At 34.9% G+C, this 23,253-nt stretch overlaps 1 protein-coding gene across 2 annotated transcripts in view; it reads right to left on the minus strand.

Annotated features, from left to right (window-relative positions):
* NEMF (nuclear export mediator factor) overlaps positions 1-23,253 on the minus strand; it is a 48,057-nt gene that overhangs the window by 12,691 nt on the left and 12,113 nt on the right. For both annotated transcript variants that reach the window (XM_043471619.1, XM_043471618.1), the window contains exons 8-22: positions 22,922-22,995; positions 21,999-22,069; positions 21,843-21,918; positions 21,391-21,453; positions 19,396-19,473; positions 19,096-19,304; positions 18,666-18,857; positions 18,165-18,228; positions 14,237-14,325; positions 8,063-8,166; positions 6,658-6,720; positions 3,028-3,140; positions 1,600-1,657; positions 1,082-1,140; positions 873-993 (exon numbers count right to left, since the gene is read on the minus strand). In XM_043471619.1, the coding sequence (XP_043327554.1) occupies positions 873-993; positions 1,082-1,140; positions 1,600-1,657; positions 3,028-3,140; positions 6,658-6,720; positions 8,063-8,166; positions 14,237-14,325; positions 18,165-18,228; positions 18,666-18,857; positions 19,096-19,304; positions 19,396-19,473; positions 21,391-21,453; positions 21,843-21,918; positions 21,999-22,069; positions 22,922-22,995 (1,434 nt within the window). The remainder of the gene's footprint in view (positions 1-872; positions 994-1,081; positions 1,141-1,599; positions 1,658-3,027; positions 3,141-6,657; positions 6,721-8,062; positions 8,167-14,236; positions 14,326-18,164; positions 18,229-18,665; positions 18,858-19,095; positions 19,305-19,395; positions 19,474-21,390; positions 21,454-21,842; positions 21,919-21,998; positions 22,070-22,921; positions 22,996-23,253) is intronic.

A 23,253-nucleotide genomic window follows, 5' to 3' on the forward strand; every position in this document is an offset into this window, starting at 1 on the left:
AGTATTCATGTCAGGAACATGGTGAAAATTCAGTAAAACAGAATCATGTTTAACAGTAGTTGTTAAGTGAAACAATGAGACTATTCTTAAGAAGCAATGACTGTAAAATATGTAAAAATAACTTTGAGGGCATATATTCCCTAGTTCCTTTAGGTAGGCAGGTTAATTTATTCCAGCAACCATAGCTGCTCTCTACTTGAAGCAAACATATTATTATTATTTTTTTTAATTTTTTTTTTTGCAAACATATTATTAAATCAAGGTAAATTCTCATAAGAAACTGCACGTATAATAACTCATCTTTGTATTGCTTCTAAATCCTAAATCCAAAGGTAAATGCTTATTTATATATACCTGAGTCTATCTCTGATAAACACGTTTATGTACTACTCATTAACACTGGGCTTCCCAGGTGGCACTAGTGGTAAAGAACTCGCCCATCAATGCAGGAGACCTATGAGACCCGGGGTCAAACCCTGGGTCGGGAAGATCCCTGGAGAAGAGCATGGCAACCCACTCTAGCATTCTTGCCTGGAGAATCCCATGGACAGGAGATCCTGGAGGGCTACAGTTTACAGGGCTGCAAAGAGTTGGACACAACTGAAGTGACCTAGCATGCATGCATGCATTCAATACTGAAGTTTTACAACATAAACATACATTCAAGTATTGGTTATGGATTCAAACACTTTATAATTCACTAGAATAAGTGTATTGAACATTTCAAAAAACAAAAATTCAATACCATTGATAACAAGTCGGGTATTTTTGAAATTTTAATTATCCCAAAAGAGACGATCTTCTAAAAATTCAGAAGCAAAACTAGACAATGGAAAACATGATCAGCTACTTTATTAAAATCTGTGTACTACCTAGTTGTTCCATTTCTTCTGACATGAGCTCACTTGTACAACTCGCCAGTGTCTCCATGTCTTCATCCTGCACTCTGACTTTTCGTTCACCCCGATGTCTCCAAACACAAGACTCATCTACCTACAGAAACAGTTCTTTTCATTGGTGGAACTTTAGGTAAGACTAGTGAAAATCAGGAGAAAAAAAAAAAGAAGCAGCTGAAGAATACCTTAAAGAGGAAGCTAAACCCCATCATTAGATGTGAAGGAGGAAGGAAATTCTTTTTTCCTGCAAAGATAATGTACAGTTTTAAAATTCCATTTTCTGCATTTTATGCTTGTAAGATATCTGACACAGTGGTCAAATTTGTTCTTTTTTTTTTGCTGTCATCAAGCAACATTTTCCATTAATAGACTCTGGCATTATGTATAGGAATAAGAATTAAGAAAAAAAAAATATGAAAGCTTGCTCTCATCTGGATTAGTCAGATCCTGAATAATCTATTTTGAGAAAAAAGATCATGTTATTTACTTTCTTACCCTTATAAACATAAACTATGTGAAAGAACATTGTCATTAATAAAAATATATGTGGCATGAGCATGTCAAATGCTAAATTTGCCAAACCACAGTAAAATCTTCCTTATTTAATAACATACTTCATATATGAAATCAGAATAATTAGCTTCTGAGAATGTTAGCAGATGGTCTTCAAACCTGTCTCCATAATCCACTGACAAACCATTACCTCTTATCATGAAGCTTCCTGTGGTCAAATATTCCCCAGTTGGTGCTGTTTTAGATACCTGAGAAACACAATGATACATTATACTCTTGTCTTAAACACATTTTTAAAATTTTCACCTGAGAAAGTAAAGCCATATTAAAGTAAACAGCAGTATGTCCTGAAAAGTTTATAATTTAGCAAAAATTCTTAACACTGAAAGGATAAATCTCTCTTCAAAGATAGGTGTAACTTTGTCAGTAACAAAGAGAAGAAATAACAAAGGATATACTACATCAATCATTTTCAAATGCCGTAGACCAGAGCCACAACTGACCTACATTGCCTCTCATGTGAGATAAAACAAGAAAAACAAGGATAGTTTAAAAAGCTTAACATAAAGGTATAAAACTATATTAACTCTATTTATTACATTAAATCATTTCCTGAGATTTTTTCCCCTGGCTGGGGCAGGGGAGAGGGGGCAGGGGGAAGGGGATGAAATAACCTTTCATCTTATTTATTTGGGGGGGTAATGAAATAACCTTTCATTTTAGTAAATAAGGATAATAGCTTATTTTTAAAAATATATTCTAACTTGGCAAAATAGGAAGTGAGCAATATAATTCTGAAATTTAAAAAAATTTTACACATCTGTGAAACACCCAAATCTGAGAGTATCTTTACTAGTAATAGGTATGCAAGGGATTAAAAGCACACTAAAAAAACCTATTCATAAAACAATTAAAGCCATTTTTATTACACTGCAACAGGCAGAAAAAATAACCCCAGAAGTGATATTAATTTCCTAAGAACACAGCATCACAGCACAGCAGAAAACAAATACAAACAAATATAAAAAGAAACTAAATCTAAGGGAGGATAATGGTATTGAACTTTTTTAATCTTGCTATATAACGTTAGGACTTTGAAAAGCAATGTGAAATCATATATGGAATGTGAAATCATATATGGAATGAAGTACCATCAAGAAAATAGCATTAACCACAAAAAAATGGCAATTACTAAAACCAAGGGTATAGAAAAAGAAAAGAAAAAACACTGATAACCTATTTTACAGGAAAAGCTAGAGAGAATTCAGAAAATTTCAACAAAGATGAACAGGTGAAAGACCTTTTAGGTCAGTGTGCAAGTCATAACTGGAACAGTCCATCCCATGGATAGAGCATGGATCGCTCTAAGTCTCTGCTCAAATCTTACCCTTCCAGAAAGGCTTTCCCTGACACTATATTCAAAATGGTAGCCTGTATCACTCTCTATCCCCTTACTATGCTTTAAAAAAAAACTTTGTTACCGCCACTATATATTTTTCTTCAATATCAAAATGTCAACTCCATCACAAGGTACTTTGCCTTGTTCATTCTATACCCTCAAAATTTGGAACACAGTTACCCTTCTCACTAAATTAAGAAACAGGACCACCCTTATTACCTGATGATGGTACACCCACCAAGCACTAGTGATAACTCGAGCGTCCCAAGCAGCACTGTAGCAAAGAGCCATTGTGCCAGCTTCAGTCAAGGTCCGAGGGGGAATCGGTTCTCCTGTAATAACAATGCTACGATGTTTCAGTACCGAAGTACGGACCTTCTAGAGCAAGACATGGAAACCATATACAGGATGACAGGTTCATTTCTCTTGTATTTTAAATAACAATATCACACTTTAACTTCAGTAGTGTATGAAGTTACTATTTTTATTAAAAAAATGTATTTATAAAAAAAATGTATTTATACAACAGGTTTTTAAATGGTCTAAGTAAATAAGTTCAGAAAATATCCTTTCATTTTTATCAGTAATTCTAACCTCATTCTAGAAAGGATAATTTAGAAAAACCTATTTAAAGGTTAAAGACTGCCAGAATTACTATATTGCCTAAAAAGTAAAAATCAAGAACATATTAACAGATCCCTAAGTAAGAATTCAAATATTTTAAAACTAGGATATAACTCACATACTATAAAATTCATTTTTAAAGTATATAATTCTGAGTTTTGATATGTTCATAAAGCTTTACAATCATTACAATTCCAGAATATTTTCATCATCTGCAAAATAAATTCTGTATCTATTAACAGTAACTTTTCATTTTTCCCAGCCACTGGCAATCACTAATCTACTTTCTGTCTCTATGGATTTTCCTATTTTGTAATTTCATATAAATGGAATCATGTATACCTGGCTTCTTTCACTTAGCATGTTTTCAAGGTTCATTCATGTTAGAGCATTTGTCAATACTTCATTTCCTTTTAAGACTGAATAATATTCTACTTTATGGATATACCACATTGTATCTATTAATCAATTAACAGAGATACAGGCTGGGGATTCCCTGGTTGCTCAGTGGTAAAGAATCCACTTGCCAATGCAAGAGACTCAGGTTTGATCCCTGTATTGGGAAAATCCCCTGGAGAAGGAAATGGCAACCCACTCCAGTATTCTTGCTTGGGAAATGCCATGGACAGAGGAGCCTGGTGGGCTATGGGGTCACAATGAATGGGACACGACTTAGTCACTAAACAACAATAACAACAGAGATACAGGGTATTTCCATTTCTTGGCTATTATAAATATTTTCAAACAAGTTTGGACACATTTTTAATTATCCTGGGTATATATCTAGGAGTGGGTCACATAGTAAATTCTATGTTTAACTTTTTCAGAAACTATCAAACTATTTCCTATTGCAGCTAGATCATTGTCCATTCCCACCAGCAGTGTATAAAGAGTCCAGTCTCTCCACAACCTCACCAACTCATTACTGTTTTTGGCTTTTTTATTTGGATTTTTCCCCACCCTGTGTGGCTTGTGGAATTTTCTTCCCTAACCAGTGACTGAACCCGAGCCCTCAGCACAGACAGCTTGGAGTTCTAATCACTGGACCACTAGGAATTTTCAATGTGTTTTTTAAATGTTCTTGTGGGTGTTAAGTGGCATTTCACTGTGGTTTTGATTTGTATTTCCTTAATGGATGAATGATGCTGAGCATCTTATCATGTGCTTGTGGGCTACTTGTATATCTTTAGAGAAACATCTATTTGACATTTTAATAACTGTTCATTTTAAAATTGCCTTTCTACTGTTGAGTCAAAACAGCTCCAGAGTGTTTTGGATATTGGTCCTTTATCAGGTAAATGATTTGCAAATATCTTCTCCCATTCTGTGAAGTGTCTTTTAATTTTCTTGATAGAGTCCTTTGAATTAAAGTTTTAGTTTTTGCATAACTCTAATTTACATTTTTTTCTTTGGTTGCTTATGCTTTTGGTGTCGTATCTAAAATGACACCAAAGCCAATAATTTCCAAAGCCAGTATTATGAAGATTTACACCTCATTTTCTTCTAACAGTCCTAGAATTTTAGCTCTTAAATTTAGGTCTATGATGTATTTGAGTTCATTTTTATAAGTGGTAAGAAGTTCCTATTTCTAACTTCATTCTTTGGCACATGGATATTAATTTCCCCAGCCAAAATTTGTTGAAAAGATTATTCTATCCTTACTGAATGGCCTTGGCACCCTTGCTAAAAATCAACTGACTATAAACAAGGAATCTCAATTCTCTTTATTAATCTATCAGTTCATTCTCATACCAATACCACACTGTCTTGATACAACACTGATAGCTACTTTGTAGGAGGTTTTGAGGAAGTGTGAGGACTCCAAATTTGTTCTCCATTTTCAAGAATGATTTGGCTAATCTGGTTTCTCTGCATTTCCACATGAATTTTAGGACGAATTTTGTCCATCTCTGCAAAAACAGGCAATGGTGAGAGAGACTGCACCACATTTGTTGATTAGTGTGGGAAATACTGCCATCAGAACAATATTAAGACTTTCAATTTATAAACATTGGAAATCTTCCCATTTATTTAGATCTTCTTTAATTTCTTTTCATGATGTTTTGTAGTTTGGTGTGTATGTCTTACTTTTTGGTAAGTTTGTTACTAAATATTTTATTCTTCTTCAATGCTGTTGTAAGTGGATGTTTTATTAATTTCCTCTTAATATTGCTCATTACTAGTATATAAAAACATAACTGACATTTTATATATTGACATTATATCCTAGATACTGCTGAACTTGTTAATTAATAATTTTTGGTGGATTCCTTAAGGTTTTAAATATATAAGATTATGCCATTTGCAAACAGACACTTTTATCTGTTCCTTACCAATTTGGATATTTTAAACTTTTCACTGCCTAATGGCCTACTCAGAACCTCCATATGATGTTGAGTAGAAGCGTGGCAAGAACAGATGTGCTCATCTTATTCCTGATCTTGGGGGGAAAGCTCTCAGTCTTTCCCAATTAAGCATGATTTTCAGCTGTGCATTTTTTATAGATGTTATTTACCAACTTGAGGACGTGTCCATCTATTCTCAGTTTGTTGAGTATTTTTATCACAAATGAGTACTAGATTATTACCAAAGGCTTTAAGGCTTTTTTGCATTAGTTGAGATCATCATGTGGTTTTTGTCCTCTATTCTACTAATATACTGTATTATACTGATTAATTTTCATATGTTAAATTAACCTTGCATTCCTGGGAATAAATCCCACTTTATCATACGTATAATCCTTATAATATACTGCTGGATTCAATTTCCTAATAGTCTGTTGAGAATTTTTGTGTCTCTATTCATAAATGACATTGGTCAGTGGTTTCCTTCGCTGTGATGTCTTTGTCTGGTTTTGTTATTAGGGTAATACTCATTCCATAGAATGAGTTAGAAAGTTCCTGTCTCTTCTGTCTTTTGGAAGAGTTTATGAAGGATTGATGTTCAGTCTTCTTTAAAAGTCCTATAGATTTTAAGAATTTGAATCTTATTTTTTCAGTTAGTATCGTTAAAGGTTTATCAATTTTATTGATCTTTTCAAAGAACTAGCTTTGGTTTTATTGATTTTCTCTATGGTCTTTCTGTTTTATTTCTACTCTGTATCTTATTGATGGACTGAAACATCATTATAAAGTGTCCCTTATCTCTATTAGTGTTTTTTCTCTTATACTAAAAATAGTTCAAACAAAAGACTAAACTTCTGAATAACAGAATGAATTACATTACCTGTTGGATTCTTAATTACACAGCTAGTTGCTCCATGAAGGTCAGCATGGACATAAATGTCCCCTTTAAAACAAATAAATACTGTAAGTCTTATTTCTGCTTAAGTTGAAATTGCTTATTTATTGTTTAAAGGGTTCAAAACCCAAAACGTATAAGAAAATAAAGAAAGAAAAGACCATCTCCCACCTGTGGGAGGATTTCTCATAGGCCTCCTCAGAGGAGAGCTATGCTAATAAGGCAGATAAAATGGTCCTAGTTCTTCTCCCTCCCTCTATCCACACCTTTCTGCTTTATGACCCTGAAGCTGCATCAGGAGGTGGAGTCCACTCCCCTGTCACTCAAATATGGGCCTACCCCTTGACAAAGAGAATGTGGCAGACATGACCAAAGGCCAGTTCCCAGGCTAGGCCTAGACAGGCCTTGTATGCTTCCTCTTTTTCCTCTCAAAAATTTGCTGAGTTGCCATATAAGCGAGCCCAGGCTAGCCTGCTGATTGGTGAGAGAAACTTGGTGATGAGTGAGTCATCCTAGCAAATGCAAAGGTCCTGAGAACCACAGATGGTTGACAAATGTGACAATCATGAAGCCAGACTGAAGATAAGTAAGAAATGAGACTAGAGAAGAAGCCAGGAACCTTGTAAGCCACAATAAGGACTTCTAGTTTTATTCTGAAATGTGTGATGAAAAAGAAATAGATGAATGCATGGATGATGGTAAACTAGGGAAAAGTAAAGTGCCTGGTTTCTAACAGAAAAAATGAGCAGCCACTGTTTGCCATGGATAGTTCATCTGAGATTTGAAACTCAAAGAAGAGCAAAGCCCATACAGTTCCATGAAAGGCTCGGCTCACAATGAAAAGAGTTAGAGAAGACAGAGAGCAAGCCCTGGGTACCATGTAACCTGAACCCTGTTGTTTTCTTTCCTGCTTCTGGATCCTCAAAGGACATAACATTAGCTCTGATATTGATTATTGATTTCTGATACCCATACTGAGAGTTCAGCCACAGTGAAGTGACGGTTATCAGCAAACAAAAACAAATGAGAGGCCTTACAACACAGGGGTGAAGCCCTGTTTCTAAATGCGTAAAAAGTTTACAAACTTCAGCATTTAAAAATTAAGCTTTAAAAAATCTGATGTACAGCCACTTTGGAGAATTAAAAGCTATTTTGTTAATGTAGCAGAAAATCAGAAATCTAATACTATAGATTACCTCAGCATTAATCCTTTAGGAATATTCACTTAAAATGAGAATTAAGTATCAAAGCACATATTCAACCATAAACCATGAAACTACCAATTAAATCTGTCAAACAAAGGAGTACAAGATGAAAATCTACACCTAATATTGAGATAACCAATCCAATTACTTAAGAGAAAATTCTTTCGAATTTTAATCTTACTTACCTGGTGTCAAGTATCTTTTCACAATTATTTCATTCTGTTGCTGATCTCGTCCACCAATAATTAGATAGTTCTCTGAGCTAATGAACCAGAGGAATTTCTCAAACCTACCAAATTTTAAAGAAAAAAGTTAACATTTTTTCCCCTTCATAGTTGCCTGCATTCAGATCCTTTTAATTAACAAAATGAACCAGAAGGCTCTCCTACATGTAGGTTAAGACAACTTGATGGCTTAGTTTCTTTTCTTAAGATATCAAGCTCAATTTTACCGAAAACTTGTAATAAATTGCCTTAGGGTATTCTTAAGACAGTCTTAGTAGAAAGCAATTTAATATTATGTTTAAAAAAATGTTCTCTCTTTATCTCCTTCCCATATAGACAGTCTTAGACTGAAGTTGTAATAATGAATTACAAAAAGTATAAAATGTCACCTGGTCCCTAGGTTTAGCTCTCTTTCAGTGGGGCACTGGATATTCTTTGGGACTGCAGGTAAGAAAGAAAAATTGTTTTCCCATCCTGTCCTCAATCAACTGAATGTTTACATATATGACATTCTTTACACTTAAAATACATAAAACCAAAAATTGTCATCAGAAGTGTAAAATTACAACTTTTCTGAAGAAGCAAATTAACTTGGGTTTTCATGGTTAATACATACCACCACAGAAAAACAGAGTGTAACTGCTATATTTAAAATGGATAACCAACAAAGACCTATTGTATAGCACATGGAACTCAGCTCAATGTTATGTGCCAGCCTGGATGGGAGGCAGGATTGAGGGAGAACAGATACATGCATATGTATGGCTGAGTCCTTTTGCTATTCACCTGAAACTACCACAACACTGTTAACCAGCTATACACCCCAATACAAAATAAGGTTTTTTTTTTTTTAAGTGAAGAGTGTATATTTGTATGATATTTAGAAAATGAGATGAACATAAATACTTCTATGCTACGTATGACTAGTAGGATCATCTTTTTATGATTTAACCTACAATTTTAAAATTTCTGCCTAAATATGATAGATTGGGGACGTCCCTGGTGGTCCAGTGGCTAAGACTCTGTACTCCCAATGCAGGGGGACCAGGTTCGATCCCTGGTCAAAGAGCTAGACCCCTCATGCTGCAACTAAGGGACTTGGCATAGCCAAATAAATAAATATTAAAAAAAAAAAAAATGACAGGTTGAGCACAGGCATTAAATGAAACTCTCATATCAAATATAACAGCAGAAGGATTCTACTCTTATTTTCTAAAATGATTTTTTTATTAAGTAATACATATACATGGTTCAAAATTTAAGACTATATAGAAATGTAGATTGAGAGATCCTACATCTCTTTATCTTCTACCACTGCTACTGACCAAGGGGCCATTAGCTTCTGATGTACCCCTCTCAAGTATTTGTTTATATATAAAAAAGCTAAAATAAACTGCTTATTCTAAACCTTTTCATTTTTAGACACAACACACTGTTCTGCATCTTTTTTTCTCTTTTTACTTAAAAATATATTTTCTTCATTGCTGAATGGATGTACTATGGATTTAACCACTTCCCACTGATGGTAAAAAGGTTTGTAAAATGACATATACCCAATAAGGACAAAAAGAATGAGAAAGGTAAATTAGGGATGTTATTTTGTAATCATCCTAGCAAAGGAATGCATAACTAACAGGCCAAAAAAAAAGTCAACTAATCAAAAGAAAGCAATAAGGAAGACAAAAAAGAACATAGAATGACACATGACACATAGAAAGCAAACAGTAAGACAGAAGATTTAAACCAAAATATATCAGAAATTGTATTAAATATAAACATAGTCAATTCTCTTGGAGCTTCCCTGGTGGCTCAGACAGTCAAGAATCTGCCTTCAATGAGAGAGACCTAGGCTCAATCCCCAGATTGGGCAGATACCCTGGAGAAAGGAATGGCAATCCACTCCAGTATTTTTGCCTGTAGAATTCATGGACAGAGGAGCCTGGTGGGCTATAGTCCGTGTGGTCACAAACAGTTGGACATGACTGAGTGATTAACACACACACACAGTCATTTTTCCAGGTAAAATGCAAAGACTATCAGACTGGGAAAAAAACAATATATATATACTTTAAAACATAAGGATATAAAAACGTTGAAATACAATGATAGCAAAAGATAATACCATGCAAACACAAACCAAAACCAGTTTAACAGTCTGAACATCTAGCATAGACAGATAAAATAGATGTAAGTTAAAAGGACATTTCATTAAAATAAAAGGCTCAATTCACTGAAAAGATAAAACAGTTCTACATTGGTGTTACCTAACTAGATAGCCTTGACATATATGAAGCAAAAATGCAAAAGTAAAAGGAGTGACAATCCATAATTGTACAATATTCGACACATCTCTCAGTAATTGGAAAAACAATCATTAAAAAGAATCAAAGGTGCCAAAAATTTGAACATGATTAATAAACATGACTTGATATTTAAAGAAATGTACTCAATAACTCTAGAAAAGACAGTCTTTTCAATTATACATGAAACATTTATAAATAAAGCTTGTGTATAAATAGACTGGACCAGAAAACAAGTTTCAACAAACATCAAGTGTCTGAGGTACAGAATATCATCTCTATTACACAAATTAAGCTAAAAATTAGTGACAAAAATATAACCAATCCCCCTCTCAATATGTTCGGAAAGCAAGACATATACTTTTAAATAACGCACGGGTGGAGAAATCACACTGGAAATGAGAATATATCTTGACATGAAAGATAATGAAAATACTAAACAACAAAATGCTTTAGATGCAGATAAAGCCATGTTGATATAAATTTATTGCTTAAATATATTAGAAAAGAAGCTGAGGGAGGGGGAAAAAAAAGCAATGAACTAAGCTTCTATTTCCAGAAATCAGAAAGGGAAATGCAAAAAAAAAAAAAAACCCAAAGAAAAGCACAAAGATGAAAATAATTATTAAAATAGCACATATATAATATGGAGATCAATAGTTAAAAACTAGTTTTTTAAGGATCCTACTACTACTGAAAATCCTCTGGTCAATTTAATTAAGAAAAAGAGAAGGCACAAATAATTCTTGAATGAAAACGGAAAAGTAATTAAAGAGTCTAGTGATGTTAGAAAGTTCAGTGGAGGGACTCCCCTGATGAACTAGTAGTTAAAACTCCACGCTTTCACTAGAGGGGGCACAGGTTTGACCCCCGGCCAGAGAACTAAGATCCCACATGCCACACAGTACAGCCAAAAAAAAGAAAAGAAGGTTAAGCTGGATATTATAAACTTTTTGCCAATAAATTTCAAACTTTGGACAAAATAGACAACATCTTAGAAAAGCATTGCTAACCAAAACTAGAAAATCTGAGTGATCCTATTATTTACTAAAGAATTTGAATCTGTAATGAAAAACTTTCCCATAAAGAAAATCTCAGATGACTTCCATCAAGGACAGTTGACAAAGGAACACTTCTCAGTTGTTTTATGAGATAATATAATCTTGTATCAATAGCTAACAAAAGCATTATGAGAAATGAAAATTACAGGTCAAGGATATTCAAGAGATGTTAGAGAGAGAGAAAAGAAAAAAGCAAAAAAATTTTGAAAGCTGGAAAATAAATGGACAAGTGAGCCGACTCAAGAAGCTGAATCCTAAGCTGATGGTACAAAAAGTCAAGAAACAAATCAACTTACACATGTGTGACCCATGAAAAGCACAAAGTACTGCTAGAAATAGGGTTTAAGATGAAGTTTAAACAGAAAGACTGGCTAAAAATCTGATTAAGAAGTAACAACCTCCCTAGATCTTTCCAGCTTTGAACATGGTGGTAACTACCCCTTCAACATTCTAACAGAAAAGCCAGAAATTAAATCTCTAAAAAGGGTACAAAGAAGATTACTGGACTAGGGGAAATAAATCACAAGTTACATATATTAATATGTAAAAATAGGGCAATTAAGTAAATGTATGAAATACTGGATACTAAGACTCTCTAGCTTATTATTTCCACTGGGCTCCTAAAACGGAGACAAGCCAAGTCTTCACTTTACAAGCATAAGCAAAAGAAGCTTTTCTAGGAAATGAGACCAGCTGAAGAGGCAAAAAGAAGTGACAAAAAGACATTAAGAAAAAAAAAAAAAAGACATTAAGAGTTGCACAGAAAATGGACCACACAGATTATTTTACAAGTCCAACAAACCACAAAGAACTTCCAATCAGCATTTTACTGTTCTACTAGAAAACATGAGCAGACAGTCAAGGATCACCAGACATTAACACAAGTGAACACTGGAGACAGAACTAAAAAAATAGAAAAAAGAAACTTGGAGAAGACAGACCTGTTAAGAAAACAATACTAAATAAAATGTAATACAGCAAAACTGTTCTCAGTTATAAAGAAATGTACTGTTAAAAAACAGTAAGTTTTTTAAGTAACATTGAAATAACCAAAAATGGCTCAAAATTTAAACATAATAGGAAGAAATAGAAGATCAAAAAATTCAATGGAAGGATTGAAGATAAAGTTGAAAAAAAATCTCAGAATACACAACAAAAAGAGAGAGATGGAGAAAAACAATGCAGTAAAACTGTAGAACTGTTGAGGGGGTCCCATATGTACAAAATAAGACTTTTAGAAAGTAGGAAAAAGAACACAAAACAAAAAACAAACAGAGGGTGGGGGATTTTCTAAGAAAAAGTTCAAGAAAATTTCTGTTTCCAAATGAAAAAGGCTCACAAATTATCCAGCATAAGGATAAAAACATCCTCACCAACATATTCACTATATTCTAGTGAAATTTTGGAAAATTAAGAGAAAACAAAAAAGATCCAGAAGCTTACAGAAAGATAAAAACAAGTTTCCTATTAAAATTCAACTGTCAAATGACACCAAACTTCAAGATCAAATCTGGAAGTTAAGACAACAGAAAATGCCTTTTCAAAAGTCTGAGGAAAACATTTTCAAATTAGAATTCAATACCCATCGAAACTGTTAAGAGTAAAATAATTTTTTTATACACTGGAGACCTCAAAGCTTTACCTCTTACATACATACCCCTTTTCATGAAGTTTCTAGACCACACAGTCCATCACTACAGAAAAAGGAAGTTTGAGATTCAGGAGAGAGAGGTTAAAGAGAACTTGCAGACTAATAATCAAAGGAAAATTAAAAATGCTTAGAGAAACCATCTAGAACAAAGTAGATCAAAAAGCTCCAGTGAAGACTTCTGCAAGGAGATGATACTGCTAAGATTTCAATTGTTTGAACATACTTGAAAGAGAATTTGAACATAATTAAGAACAAAAGAAAAAGAAAGCAAATGAAACAATACAATCATTAACTTCAGGGAAGATAAAATGCTGAGCAGGAAAGGAAAAGAAAGCAGAATACTATATGATCCAGCTGTGACTACAATTTAAATATCCATAATACTCTTAATCGGAGAAGGCAATGGCAACCCACTCCACTACTCTTGCCTGGAAAATCCCATGGATGGAGGAGCCTGGTTAGGCTGCCGTCTATGGGGCTGCACAGAGTCGGACATGACTGAAGCAACTTGGCAGCAAAACTCTTAATACAGAATATCAATCTTGACAAAATTATGCTGTAACTATATTGAGAAGCTAGGTGATGTGTGTGTATGTAATGGAGCACAAATGAAAAGAATTATTAAATCTTCATCTTTCCATAATGGGAAGTTATTAATAGAGTGTAAAACAGAAAAATTAGGCAGCAATATATTACTAAGAGAAACGGAAGTACGCAGCAAAACAATCAGCTAAAAGAACTAAAAGTTTCCTTGGGAAAGGAGGCAATAGGAGCAGGGAGAGACTTCCCTGGTGGTCCAGCAGTAAAGACTCCACCTTGCAATGTAGGTGACATGGCTTTAATCCCTGCTCAGGGAACTGAGATCCCACATGCCATAGAGGAACGAAGTCCATGGGCGACAACTAGAGAGCCCACATGCCGCAACTATTAGAGCCTGCCCTCTCGGGAGCCTGCATACCACAACTCTGAGACCACTAGCTGCAAGAGTTTGCAGGGTTAGCGGTTTTTAACAGGCTTTGTAGAACTGCTTGATTTTCTAAACAATGTGCATGTAGAAGTTTGATAAAAACAAAATATATTTTAAAAACGAACACTTAAAAAAAAAAAAAAAACGAACACTTACCAATATACTTTTCTTGCTTTTTGAATAGAGGTAACTGTTTGGACTTCTTTTAAGGTTTGCTTTGTTTTCTTTTCTGCTGATTTGAATGCCTATTTATAAGAAAAGAGTTTTTAAGTAATTTGTTGAAAAATTTATTTAAATAATACCAAGTAAATGATAGGGCAAGAAATAGTTTAAATGCCACAAAATGATGCAATCTATATATTAATACACACAGCATGCACATAAAGTAATGAAAAAAACTTTGCCTTAAATATTAAAATGATTTTAAACAAATATCTGCTTAAGACCTATCAAAAAAAAAAGGGGGGGGGGGTTTCAAACAGTTCATTTATTTGCCAGATAATCAGTGCAACCATACAGTAGATTTGGGGCTAGATGTCAGAGACACAACAATGAATAAGTCATTGGGGTCTAGAAGAGATATATAAATACATAATTATTCAAATAAACATGGTAAATGCTACAAAGGATGCTGCAAGAGTATAACAAAGGAACTTAGATTTATAATTGATTATGGTCAAAGGTATTTCTGAGGAAATGGCACTTAGGCTGAAGCCTGAAGGATTAATGGAATTACCAATGCAAAGAATAAAAAGATAAGGAAAAGGGCAGCTTGACCAGCAAGTATAATCACAGGGTAAACTGTCAAAAAATGAGGGCGGAGAGGAAGATAGAACTAAGTCATGAAGGCCATTCGTTTAACAGATTTTATTGTGACTAGGTTCCAAGCAATATTCTAGGGACTGGGACACAGCAATGAATAAAACAGATAAAGATCCCATGTTCATGCAATCTACATTCTAGAGAGAAGACAGATAATCATATGTTGGGGTGTATGTTTTTAAACAAGAAAAACAAAGAGTCAACAGAAATTGAGGGCAGTCGTATTTTTACTGAGAGTGGTCCAAAAAGGCCTTTCTGATAAAGGCTTATTTAAGTAGACACATGAATGAAGAGGGGGATCCAACCACGAAAAATCTGAGGGAAGAACATTCTTGGAAGAAAGAGCAGCAAGTGCAAAGGCCCTGAGAAAGTAGTATGGGCCACTGTTGTAGAACAGTTTACGATCCCACTGTAGTTGGAAAGAACATGTAACTGTGTGGTGCAGTTGCCAAATCATGTCCAACTTTTGTTGACCCCATGGACTACAGCCCACCAGGCTCTTTTGTCTATGGGATTCTTCAGGCAAGAATACTGAAGTGGGTTGCCATTTCTTTCTCCAGGGGAACTCCCCAACCAGGGATCATACTCTAGTCTCCAGCACTGCAGGAGGAGTCTTCACTGACTGAGCCACCAGGGAAGCCCCATGTAACAGGATAGGTGATGTGATCAAAGGGAAGTAGATTGTGTGGGACCTGATGGGCCAGAAGGGCTTTACAGTGTCTTAAATAAGACAGGAAGAAACTGGAAGATTCTGAACAGAGAATAATCACTTCATTTTTCTTTAAAAGGACTTACTGAATATGAGAAAAGTCTAAGATGACACCAATATTTTTAACTTGAGCAAAGGGAAAATTACTGAGATAGAGAACTCCGGGGAAGACAGGCTTAGGGGAGAAAATAAAAACTGGAAATACACACATTTTAAGCAAAATTAAATTTAAAAGGTATTTCTGAATTTGAAAATCTCATTTAAAAATAGAAGAAATAATTCAGTTCAATTCAGTTCAGTCGCTCAGTCGTATCTGACTCTTTGCGATCCCATGAATTGCAGCATGCCAGGCCTCCCTGTCCATCACCAACTCCCGGGGTCTACCCAAACCCATGTCCATCGAGTCGGTGATGCCATCCAACCATCTCATCCTCTGTTGTCCCATTGTCCTCCTGCCCTCAATCTTCCCCAGCATCAGGGTCTTTTCAAATGGGTCAGCTCTCTGTATCAGGTGGCCAAAGTATTGGAGTTTCAATTCAACATCAGTCCTTCCAACGAACACCCAGGACTGATCTCCTTTAGGATGGACTGGTTGGATCTCCTTGCAGTCCAAGGGACTCTCAAGAGTCTTCTCCAACACCACAGTTCAAGAGCATCATCAATTCTGTATATGGCTGATTCATGTCAATGTATGACAAAAACCACTATAATATTGTAAAGTAATTAGCCTCCAACTAATAAAAATAAATGAAAAAAAAAGAGCATCAATTCTTCAGCGCTCAGCTTTCTTTATAGTCCAACTCTCACATCCATACATGACCACTGAAAAAACCATAGCCTTGACTAGACAGACCTTTGTTGGCAAAGTCATGTCTCTGCTTTTTAATAGGCTGTCAGGGTTGGTCATAACTTTCCTTCCAAGGAGCACCTTTTAATTTCATGGCTGCAATCACCATCTGCAGTGATTTTGGAGCCCAGAAAAATAAAGTAAGTCACTGTTCCCACTGTTCCCCCATCTATTTGCCATGAAGTGATGGGACCAGATGCCATGATCTTAGTTTTCTGAATGTTGAGCTTTAAGCCAACTTTTTCACTCTCCTCTTTCTCTCTCATCAAGAGGCTCTTTAGTTCTTCTTCACTTTTTGCCGTAAGGGTGGTGTCATCTGCATATCTGAGGTTATTGCTATTTCTCCTGGCAATCTTGATTCTAGCTTGTGATTCCTCCAGCCCAGCGTTTCTCATGATGTACTCAGCATATAAGTTAAATAAGCAGGGTGACAATATACAGGCTTGACATACTCCTTTTCCTATTTGGAACCAGTCTGTTGTTCCATGTCCAGTTCTAACTGTTGCTTCCTGACCTGCATACAGGTTTCTCAAGAGGCAGGTCAGGTGGTCTGGTATTCCCACCTCTTTCAGAATTTTCCACTTTGTTGTGATCTACACAGTCAAAGGTTTTGGCATATTTAATAAAGCAGAAATAGATGTTTTTCTGGAACTCTCTTGCTTTTTCAATGATCCAGTGCATATTGGCAATTTGATCTCTGGTTCCTCTGCCTTTTCTAAAACCAGCTTGAACATCTGGACGTTCACGGTTCACATATTGCTGAAACCTGGCTTGGAGAATTTTGAGCATTACTTTACTAGCGTGTGAGATGAGTGCAACTGTGTGGTAGTTTGAGCATTCTTTGACATTGCCTTTCTTTGGGATTGAAATGAAAACGGAGCTTTTCCAGTCCTGTGGCCACTGCTGAGTTTTCCAAATTTGCTGACATATTGAATGCAGCACTTTCATAGCATCATCTTTTAGGATTTGAAATAGCTCAACTGGAATTCCATCACCTCCACTAGCTTTATTTGTAGTGACGCTTCCTAAGGCCCACCTGACTTCACATTCCAGGATGTCCAGCCCTAGGTGAGGGTGAGTGATCACACCTTCATGATTATCTGGGTCGTGAAGATCTTTTTTTTTACAGTTCTTCTGTGTATTCTTGCCACCTCTTCTTAATATCTTCTGCTTCTGTTAGGTCCATACCATTTCTGTCCTTTATTGAGCCCATCTTTGCACGAAATGTTCCCTTGGTATCTCTCATTTTCTTGAAGAGATCTCTAGTCTTTCCCATTCTGTTGTTTTCCTCTATTTCTTTGCACTGATCGCTGAGGAAGGCTTTCTTATCTCTCCTTGCTATTCTTTGGAACTCTGCATTCAAATGGGTGTATCTTTCCTTTTCTCCTTTGCCTTTCGCCTCTCTTCTTTTCACAGCTATTTGTAAGGCCTCCTCAGACAACCATTTTGCTTTTTTGCATTTCTTTTTCTTGGGGATGGTCTTGCTCCCTGTCTCCTATACAATGTCACTAACCTCCATCCACAGTTCATCAGGCACTCTATCAGATCTAGTCCCTTAAATCTATTTCTCACTTCCACTGTATAGTCATAAGGGATTTGACAGAGATCATTCTGTCATTTTTGAGATTACAAAGAAATAATTAAGTCCATTAAATTAATAAGGCAGAGAAAAACAATGAACGTTTACTCTAAAACATATTAAGTACCTTCTCAGCAGCTTCAACAGTCTTCTGCGTTTTCTTAGCAGCATATCTCTTGTGATCATAATACCTAGAAAAATATCTCTCTTAATTTTAGATAAAATCTTTACACTTTAGTTTTCCATTTACATTATTCCTAATTTTACAGACTCTCAAACAATTAAGAACAAGTTTTGCACATTATGTAACTTTCTTTTGTATGTTGTATATGAAAAAGTTAAATAATGCACAAGGTTTTAAAATATTTTCTGAAAAGTATTTCACCCCAAAGTATATATAGTCAAAATAATACTTCTTATCCATAATACCCTAACAGATTTATTGCAGGTAATATTTTACCTAAAACTTATACTTATGGGAACTCCCTGGCAGTCCAGTGGTTAGGAATCCGTGTTTTCACTGCAAGGGACATAGGTTTGATCCCTGGTGGTCAGGGAACTAAAGTCTCACATGCCTTACAACACAGCCAAAAAATAAATTTAATTTATACTTAAATTTGTGACTTACTTTTTGGCATTGGCATATGCTGACAAGCTGAGATCAACATCAACAAGCAATGGCCTGTTTTTCTGAGGCTTCTGCAGTTGCTTATTCTTTTGCTTTTTCTTTTTTCCTTTTGGCGGTTCGGTCTCATTTTTCTCAGTACTGACGTCACCATCAACATTGTCATCTTCCTCCTCTGATAACAAGTATGGATTTCTATTAAAAATATTCAATAGTATTTCACTAACGTCAATGACATCACTTTCTTATTTTCAATTTTTTTCTCAATGAAATTATAAATGGTCTACAGTACTTAAAAAGTTGCATTATTTTAATGTAAATTAATGTTTCCCAGTATTTTCAGAGAAAAGTTTTCAAATAAATTTTTAATGAATACAGTGAAAAATTAAACAGCGAAATAAACATTAACTGCTTAACTAAGAATCAAACTTACCTTAGCAGCATTGTTACATGGTTTGTCTGTAGTTTTAATTCTTTGATTGCATTTGCAACAGGGTCTCCTTGAGCCTGGGCTTCTTTCACAATTAACCCAATTTCTGTCCAATCTATCTGGTTGGCTAAAGCACTTCGAACAACCTGAATGGCTCTGTCAACTATTTGTAAGTTCATTTCTATAAGTTCTCCTTTAAGTTTGTCTATTTCCTTAAGAAATAAGCCAAAAAAACATTTGTTTCAATGCCAGTTGAAGTTCCCATTTTTGAAAAAGTATCTGAAAGAAAGTTAAACACAGTACCTGAGCCTGCTGAAGAGCTTCTAATCTGTTTTCGTGATCCTTCCGGACATTATCTAATTTCTTCAATGCTTGTTTTTCCTTTTGTTGACAAAACAGAATTTTTAAAAATCAGATTTATTCTACCATCTGTACCTTCTCTCTTACCTCCTGAGACTCACTCTCCCACCCCTACTTCTGCCTCCTCAATGTTGTTACTAGCCGGCTGAAGCTCCCTGTAGTCCACCTCCCCAGGTTTAGCCTACCCCAAAGTGTTTCATGCTCCAAAATTACCTCTCCTGACCGTCTACCTCCCATTCCCTACATAGGAATGTATATTTAAGATATGCCCCTAATGCCCTTGCGTTATTCAAGGCAGAATTCAAGACATTTTTCCCTATGACATAAATGTAAAGTTTGGGGGAATGCATCCTTAGCATGAGTTCCTAAAATAGCTTCTTTTTATTTTATTGCTGTTTTTAATTTCTCTTATTTGTATCTATTCTTTTTCCTAAATTTATTACACAAAGGCTCATGGTAGTTATCTGACCTTTTATATAGTCAGTACTCAGTATCTGCAGATACAAAACCTATAGATATGGGAGGCCGACTATATTCATTGTACTATACCATTTTGTAAAAATCCTTGGATTTTGGTACCCACAGAGGCTCCTGGAACAATCCACTACAGGCAGTGAGGGATGACTGTGTAGCATTTTATCACCTGGAACTTACATTTTAAGTTCCACACAACTTACTGATATGGGAGCTAAGTTTTCACAATAGTCAGAGCATTACCACTAAATGAATATGAGCATGCTGGATGTAATATTAAAAATACTTAAATTGTAAGAATGGTGACTCTTAAAAGAATGTACAACAATTGCTAATATAATCCATGAGTATTCTGATGCACATAAAAATATGGGATTCAATGTTACCCTTAAACAACTTGATAAAGTGCTGCCACCATGTGGCAATCATACTGTGTAACTGGTAACCCACCTGCTTTGAAATTCTGATTTTTACTAATTTTTTAAAAAAAACAACTGAGGGTGGGGAGGACACAGGCATTCACGTAAAGTTTTTGCACACATATTTTAAGATCTTATGAATATTTTTAAAAATCAAATCTCCTTGAACTCAAGAGTGACTGTCACCATTTTCTAAAACTTCTCTGCAGTGAGAGCCCCTTAAACATGGTCAGATGTGCTGGGAAAACACAGCGTATTAAAGCTTCCTTGCGGAGTCACAATACACACAAACTATATAAAGGTCTGCTTCAAAAGACCACTTTAACACACGTGCTGAAAACACTTCCCTCTCCTTCAGCCCGGGGTTTCCCTGGTAGTTCAGATGGTAAAGAATACGCCTGCAATGCGGGAGACCTGGGTTTGATTCTGTGGGTTGGGAAGATGCCCTGGAGAAGGGTATGGCAACCCACTCCAGTATTCTTGCCTGGAGAACTCCATGGACAGAGAAGCCTGGCAGGCTACAGTCCATGGAGTTGCAAAGAGTTGGTCATAACTGAGCAACTTTCACTTCACTTTCACTCCTTTGGCCCATTTAAAAATCTCCTCCTTGAAACACTATTCCTTTTACAGCAAAGTTTGAGAAGCTCTGGGTAGTTGTAATAAAGCAAATCATACTAGGGAATAAATAACAGGCCTCCTTGTCACTGTATTTTCTGGTTTAGAGAGTATCTGATACTCTAATAGAGCAAATGAGTGGGGTTTTTGTCTGTTTAACACTGGTTCCCAAAAACAAAAAAAACACACCAGTTCCCCTGGACCTTTATCAATATCCCAAGAGATCAGGGCATTCCCATACTACTTCTAAAAGGCTACCGATTTCTGTATGAGAGCATCACCTACCCAGCAAACCACACTTAAGGCCAGTTTATATTAAATAAATTTAATATAATAAATTATATTAAATATCATGCTATTTATATTAAAGTGTGGTTTTTATATAAATCACACTTAAGGTTTAATATAAATGTTTTTAATAATACCATACCTGTTGTAAAGCTTTTAAATCTATTTTCTGACCTTCTATCTTGGAATAAAATTCATCTACGGCCTTATCAAAAAAAGAAAAAGAAAAAGACAATCAACCAGCTGAAAAAAAAAACCCCAAAATATGGTCTCTGCATCAACTTTCATACACACAATTTTAGAGTTCATTTTGTTTCATAACACCACTCGAAGAACTTGAGCAGATTTCCAGTAAATGTATTATACAGCTAAACAGTCAAGAATCAAATTAAGTTCAGATCTTTGGTCCTTCATCTTAAAATAAAGTGACAACAAACTTTTCCAACAGTCTGTATCTGTGACCTCACTGATTTTTAATGTCCAGATTTATAGTGATTGTAAAGCAAAAATATTTTCAATTTCTCAAAGGAAGCTGGATTAATCTAACAATTCATATCATGCTAACTGGTCAAAAAACAGAATCAGAAAACCCACCTTGTCAAATGATTCAAATTCTATATATGGACATTGTGAATGTTGAGAAAACAAGAAAGGATGAAATTCCTCATACCTGTAAAACATATTTACTATATCACATTCAAGAACATTAATAAACACCCAAAGCAAACAGACCCATGCCTACATACTTACGTGAGTATGTCTTCAGTTGGCTTATCTACCTCCAGGCTTGGTTTTACTTCTCTTTTCTGAATGATATACCCCTACAAAAATCCAACATTAAAACTAATTTCTATTTATAATTAACAAAGATTTACTTTCCTTGAATGATATTGACTTTATTGGCTTATAAAATTATTCTAGTTAAAAATAATCAGTAGGATTTGTCTATTGATTGCATCACTTCTCAAAATGATGTTTTTAAGGATTAGTAAGAATCATTAGAACCTACTAATTCACATGGACAAGAGAAAAACAGGGAATAAAGAAAATGAATATTAATGATTTGATAAAGTAGTGGGATTATACATATGCATTTTGCTCTTTTCTTCCATTTTTCAGATGTTCTGCAATTTAAAAGAGCCAAAAGCACTTTACTTTCAGCAGAAAGTCTTTGGTTCACACTGCTGGTAGGAAATTTTAGTTCATTTTAATAACTGGCTGAAGGGTATATTTGGACTGAATTTAGCTATAATAACCAGAACTTTTCCTAAACTTTTTTGTAAGTGAAGTTATACTTGGGACTAGGAAAGAAAAACAAGATACGAGGTAATTCAGCAGATATTTAATAATTAAAAAGATGTTGTAAATTTTTGGAAAGTGAAGGCAAATTAAAATGTGCTTTTCTATCTAAAAAACAACCTAAGAGGAAATATCTTCAAATTCCTCAAACTTCTGGGAGTGCTGATACTGACCCAGTACTTTGTAGAAGATTTAAGGAACAGAACAAAAATCAGAAACCAACAGCAATTAAAAAAAAAAAACTACCTTAGAATAAGCATATTACAGGTGTTAAATTTCCAAATTACAACAAAAGATTTACATATACTGATCCTTCAATGAAACTTCTAATATCTAAGCCACAACAATATATAGCAAGTATTATGTGGCACTACCTTTCCATTGAAGTTCGATGTTGTTTTCATATACTCTTCTGCTTTCTGTAGACAAACAAGTACTTTTTCAATAACTAATAGGGAAATAAGAAAGGAAAGAATGAGTACCAATCAATTGTCCATTAGCTATTACCAAACATCTATGCAGAAAATAGAAAGTGCTTATGAAATAATAAAGTTATTTAAGAAAATTAGTTATTTCATGCTTATAATCAATGTATTAAATAAGAATATATCTTGGTCAGCTTGTTGTCCCAACAGCTTTTAATGAATCCATCTTTCCCCTCATGATCTAAAAGGTACTTCTGTTCATATGCTAAAGTCTCACATAT

The sequence above is a fragment of the Cervus canadensis genome, chromosome 6 (assembly GCF_019320065.1).
Source record: "Cervus canadensis isolate Bull #8, Minnesota chromosome 6, ASM1932006v1, whole genome shotgun sequence".
NCBI lineage: Eukaryota > Metazoa > Chordata > Mammalia > Artiodactyla > Cervidae > Cervus > Cervus canadensis.